The 6,211-nt window shown below is 41.8% G+C and overlaps 1 protein-coding gene across 1 annotated transcript in view; it reads right to left on the bottom strand.

Annotated features, from left to right (window-relative positions):
- Positions 1 to 4,559: 4,559 nt before the first annotated feature.
- Positions 4,560 to 6,211, bottom strand: part of TBXAS1 (thromboxane A synthase 1 (platelet)) — a gene marked incomplete at its 5' end in the record, with an annotated part of 149,848 nt that continues 148,196 nt past the window's right edge. Inside the window, 2 exons of the mRNA XM_010288551.1 lie at positions 4,560 to 4,870; positions 5,509 to 5,671. Of these exons, the coding sequence (XP_010286853.1) occupies positions 4,796 to 4,870; positions 5,509 to 5,671 (238 nt within the window). The remainder of the gene's footprint in view (positions 4,871 to 5,508; positions 5,672 to 6,211) is intronic.

Raw genomic sequence — 6,211 nt, 5'->3', positions numbered from 1 at the left:
TATGTTGCTGAGTTCTTGGAAACTTTCTTAAAGATGCTGCTGTTAAGTAAGTAGTGGAGTCCCTCTATAGCTGTTTGGATTGCATTTGGAAATGAACAGATTAAAGAGTTGTTTGCATTAAATCTAAACTTTAGACAAAAATTAATATTGAACCTCTTTTTTGAGTGAGGAGGATATCTCTTGGCTATGTAAGACAAGAAACGGAGCAGGAACAGCGTAAAAATCTCTCCTACACTATGTGAGAAGAAAGATAAGCTGTGAAGGTTGTTTACTTTTTTTGATAACAGGTCCATCCTGGCAAGACAGATGGCAAGACACTAGAAGCTAAACAACTTTGCTATGCTAGTAGTGAGGCACGGAGCGTAGTAGTTTATGAACCCCTGACCCCTCCATCTGCTGGGTTGGGTAGGGGTCTGGCAGCCAGCCAAGGTCAACCCACCACACCATTTAATGAGTTTTACCTGTAATCAGGTTTGTTGTGGTATTCTGCCTACATTTTATAAGATATGGGTGTCAAAATCCTGTGTGTAAGTGGCAGCAGCAAAGGAGTGGCAGTACACTACCCAATTCAGCTACCTGCAGCCTGGCTGAAGTAGGTGTGATGGATAAGACGAACTTAGGTGGATGAGACCTATCAGCTATGGTAGTGTGCTCAGTGCTGCTTGGCTTGCAAAAGACTTGCATTTTGCTGCTTAGAAACCAATTCTCAGAGCTGTCTTTGAGCCAAAGGGCAAGTGGGAGTTGTAGAAATTCTGCTTTACTTGGACTACTTCTTCCAGCATGAAAGCCAGGAGGGATGGCTGTTTTATATGGCCAGCGTTACTGGTCCTTACCTGTTTTACCAGGGGTAGGCTTAACGGGCCTGAATAGCTCCTTTGCACTTCTTGTTTCAGGCCTGGTCACAGCTTCATCTCTACTTGCAGAAATCCTAGCAACTGAGGGAATCCTGCTCCCTCCTTGAAAGTAGCCATAGGACCCAGCAATGCAGGGCGCAAACATCTTAAAGACGCATCAAACTTTTCACAGTCAGAAGACAAAGTGGGGCCAGTGTGAACCAAGCAATGAAATAAACTGTTTGTAAGTCAGCTTTAAATTCCTTTAGCATGTTTACTACTGTAAATGCACAGAAGAGTCTTACCTAAGGTGAAGCTGTGTCCAAGACAGAAGTATCATTTAACAAAGGGAAGAGAGAAGGTGGTCATTTCAGAAAGTATCACACAGAGAGAAAATTCTGCAGTTTAATGCCAGGAAAGAATAGATAGTTCAAATTTACAATCAATCAAGCATAATAATTTTTAACACCCAGCTCAGTTGTTCAAGGAATACTATTTGTAAAGTACAGAACTGCAAAGGTTTTTATATCTCGGCACTCATTAAAAATGCCACTTTATACTGACAGCTTTCCATAATCATTGCAAAGTCCCAGAAGATGTTTTTAATAGAAGTTTTCCTTTACCAAGCAGCCTTTACTTCATATTATCTGTCAAAGAATGACTAAGTCCCTTTGTAAAACAGACACGCCCAATTTTATACAAACACACAGCTCAGCAATGCAAGACAACACACTGTTTCTGAGGAGAGAAATTGTTTTAAATCACTTTCCTTGTTCTTCCCTAGAACCAACTGCTGTTGACTGAAGCATGCTGTACCACAAATGCTAACAGCCACCAAAACTTCAGGATATAGAGTTGTGTTTTGATGTTGCAACTATAAACATAACTCCTTTTTTTGGTAGTTTGTTTTTAATGAATACTAAAGCCAACTCTGCTTAGGATCGGTTTGGGACTGTGTTATACGGGTGCACAAACACATTGTGATTAAGAGGATATTACCAGTTTCTGGTTTGCAGAGCTGCTGTCAGTCTCATGTCTCATATTTTTGCAAATGTGTACTTCTAGGGGGCTAGAGCAGCACCGGTCCCTTCAATGTGGCTCACTCTTTAGGTATGTTGCTGAGCCCGCACAGCCAGGGAGAGGGCCAGCATCATTAGGTATTCTGGTAAAATGGAAGGCTGCACAGTGCCTGGTGACTGTATCAGCAGCTATTGTTTGAAAGGAATAAAGGCTTGGGTCTCTTCCTATACGACTGGAAAGTTGGCAGCTTTTTCTCTGTCTTACTTCTCGAGCTGTCTCGCTAGGCCTGCATGTAGGACAAGGGATGACGCACTTCCAGAAATGTGGCTTGGCCCACAGCTGCAAAAATATTTGCTCCATTCCAGGTGAATATGTGAATTTGCTCTATTGACAGGTGAAAATAGATAATACTTCCTAACCAGAAAATTTTCCAGGACAGTTGAAAAAACATTAGCTCAGACTCAAGTGAGTTTCATTGCACACATACTATCCTTGTTCAACTTAGAACTGTGTCTGGGAAAGACTGTTGGTGCAGTTTCCAAGCCTGTAAAATGTGATGCACAGTTGCAGTCACTGCAGTACTGTTTTTTTCTAGTGGAGTCAACATGGTAAAGATGACAGTACTCTGTTCAGGCACAGAAATATGAGTTGTTCAACTACTCTGCACGTTAGTGGCACTCTCTCAGACAAATATTGAGGACACAAACAGCATTCAGGTAAGCTGTAGAACAGTTGACACAAAAGTGTATTGAAGACAGACAAGCTTGATTTAGGCTTGGAGTATTTGTTCAAAAATGAAGCACACAATGACCTGCTAAATCACGTAAGGAAGAAAAACAGTAAAAATTTTTTGAAGGGACAAAAAAGCCTTTGACAGCTGACTTCAGACTGGAATGAGCTTCCTGCTCATTCAGGTAGGGAGGATGTTTTTAGGCAAGGCCCATCCAACTTTTTGCCAGTTGTATGTATAAGCTGTACAGTAAACCAGCTGCCAGCACACTACTTACTTTCATGAGGGAAAAATGATGGATAATGTGTAGAAATTAGGGTGTATACAGTATATTGCTTTTCAAATAAATAATAATCACTCCACCAGTAATTCATATAATCAGTGTGTCTGTAACAGGGCACTTTATTAGCATGCCAGAGATGCTCCATGGAAGTAGGAACAATTCCATGACTGATAGGTCAGTACTTCACCACTACTACCTGTACAGGTCTGGTTTAAAAAAAAAAAAAAAAATCCCATGAAAGAGAAAGAAAAAAATCATCCAGGAGCAAGATACAGTAATTTGATCAGTGTTAAGGCAGCATGTGGGAAGAAGGCAGCAAAAGGTGCTTGCTGGAGAGAAACTAGGGAACTATCTAGGGATGAGTGAGCAGATGGCTCCTTCCAGCAATCTTTGCAGTGAAGCTGAGCAGTCAGTCTCTTCCTACTGCTGCCGTGACACTAATCTGTGCATACCACCAAGAGAGATGCTGTTACCTAAGGAAACCTCGAGCAGAGTACGTCAGCAGGCAGAAGGTCAACACTTGCAAGGAACCAAAAGGTGCTGCTTTATTTTTATGGTGCTGTAAGAATTTTTGCTGTTTATAAAAACTTAAAAAAAAAGAAAAAGAAGGACCCTGAGACTGAGTCCATCTTTTCTCATGCTTTTGTACAGCCAACCAATTTGTGGTGCCCACTGAAGGAAATGTCTTTTTTTTTTTTGGTCAGTTATCACTGCTGGGTGATGCTCCACTAGCTGTGTGGAGATTGAAGGGCTTTGGAGAGGAGTAGGAAAGAGCATGGAGGGAATTGTGAAGAGTACTGCTGCTTTGGCTGTGAAGATGCATATGCACAGCCATACAGCTTGAATGGATCCATGGTGCTGCTGCAGCTGGCAATCAGACAAGTTCCTTCCCGAGTGGAGTGAGGCACTTGGGACATGACCTGCTCCGGAGTCACATAAGGAATCAAGAGAGCTGCTGGGACTGATGATCCTGGATCCCACTCCCTTGACATTGGCTTTAGTGCCTGCAGTGCTCTTAATTTCCCTGAGTCAATGAGTTAGACAAGATGGTGCCAACAGCAATGCTTGGAAAGGAAAGGCCTCGAAGCAGTGAAGCAGTTGTACCAACATCTTCTGAATACCCTTAAATTTCCTCCAGTGGTCCTGCTTTCATTAAGTTTGTATCTTTTTTCCCTCCATCTTTCCAGCAGCAGTTCAGTAGCCAGCAAAATGGCTGCCACCTCATTTCTTTGGTCTTAGCTACTGGAACATAACTGGTAAACAGGGGAACTCTTCATTCCTCTTCAATCATGTTGATGCAATGTGCCAAGTACAAATTTTTAATCTAAGTGTATTTCCAATCACTTCAAAAGCTTGAAGAAGGTGCAACTCCTTCCACTTTACAGACACAGGGAAAGATGAAGCATTGTGCAGGAGACTCCGCTCTGATTTTTAGCAGAGTTCGGGATAAAATCCTATGTACTGGATTCCAGGTCTTCTGCTATAACTGTGGTGCCTGTTGGGCTTTTCCTAGAGTACGGACTTCTAAGTGCATGAGAAGGATGTGTGAGACGATGAATTGTAATTAAAATCTATTGTAAATCTAGTGTATGCTTAACACCTGCTCCATTCATTGAACTTGAGCATGAAAAAAGCATTCTGAAAGATGAGTGAAAGGAGGTGTAATGTAGAAAAGCAAGTGAAAGTGGAATGCTTCTTTACAGATACTATTCACAGCAATTTGAAAACCACCAAATGACTGTGGAGCCCACATCTCATTTTAAGAAGTGACTGGAGGATCTCCCACAGCAAGGCAGTGAGGCAGCACCTGCTGACCAACAGTGGGACTCAGGCTGCTACCTGTCTTTGGGGTTTTGAAAAATAATTATACCCACTGAGTCACTGAACAAAGGATCCCATCCCAGAAGGCTTCAGAACGTACATTTTCTTTTAGCGAGATTCTAGGATAATGTAGACTCCATTTTTTGGTCCAAGTGTGGCTTTTGATTTCAGCTGCAAAGGAATCTGAAAGAAAAAAAGAACATCTTATGTACAGTTGTGTGTATTTGTTTATGTGTGTATAACAACCCCACATACAGGCAGATATTTTTGCTGGGGGACCAATTCATATCAAGATTATTGTGAAAGCTGTAAAGTACTTGTTTTACAGTCAGCTGTGGTAGTATAATATTAAATAGAATTTACAGCCAGAGGCTGAGGTAGTGGTTGCCCAGGTATACTGTAGATTTGTACAGAAAGAAATTAACTCTGTAAACTCTAGAGCTGCTGAGTAAGTGCCAGGTGCAGTGTATATAGCAATAGGTATATACTAAAGTACTGAGATCCCATGAAAGATGTACACCCATTCTCACCCTGTATAAATCAAGGTATTTTGACTGAGGTGTTGCTACACTGCTCTCTACTAAGGCAGGGGTTTTTAACTGTTTTGTTAGAAAAATCATAAAGGTTAAAACACATCTTGATTAAAACATGCAGTCCATGTTCTAATGGAGTCTCTTGTCCCTCCTTATTATGGAAGTGGCTCTAGCAATTTTCTTAAACGAATAGAAAGTCACAAAGGCAGGTCAGTCATCCTGTCTAGGACACACTGTAAACTCCCTGAAGTTGACAAATGTGGCCTTCAAGCCTCTGCATCTACAAACCTCAGTCTCTGGGCAGGTCTTAAATTGAAACTTCTGCAAAATCCTCAACAGAGTTATTTTTGTCTCCAGCAAACCCATCTTCATGCCAATGCAGCCACGGGGTCCTGCCCCAAAGGGTAGGTATGCAAAGGGATGTCGTTCCTTCTTGGCCTCCTCTGTGAACCTAAAAAGGTGCAGAGATGGAAAATGGTTCAAGAAATGCTTTTTGCTCCTGATTCCATGTTTTTCATTTACCTCTCGAAAGGTGGTTATTTCAATTGGTCTTAATGGATAGGTCAAGGGGACTATTGACAGATCATGTCCTGATGGGTCTGACACCCTTAAGCAAGCAGATAATTGACTTATGGCCATCAGCCTTTGCCAGGTGGTGATTCCAGCAAAGGACAGACAGACATTAGTATCACTTCCAATCTATCTTTAATGAATTGCCTTCATCTGATGACCACACTCAGAAAAATGATAACTTCAGGTGCAGACATACTAGCTGTGTTGACTTTTGCATGTATGAGGGAGAGATTACAGCCAAGAGGAAGCTAATGGGCTGCATTGTGAACTAGCTAGAATTAGCAACAGTGCTTCCCTGCTGTGCACCACAGACGCAGATCAATGGGAATTTCTCTTAGAAGCTTGCAAGGGGAGATGAAATCTCATGGGATTGGACAGGCCATGGAAGACAGTTACTACAATTCAGTACAGCCTTTCT

The sequence above is a fragment of the Phaethon lepturus genome, unplaced genomic scaffold (assembly GCF_000687285.1).
Source record: "Phaethon lepturus isolate BGI_N335 unplaced genomic scaffold, ASM68728v1 scaffold9576, whole genome shotgun sequence".
NCBI classification, from domain to species: domain Eukaryota; kingdom Metazoa; phylum Chordata; class Aves; order Phaethontiformes; family Phaethontidae; genus Phaethon; species Phaethon lepturus.
Note: the sequence above shows the minus strand (reverse complement) of the source record. Positions and strands in the feature narration are given on the sequence as shown.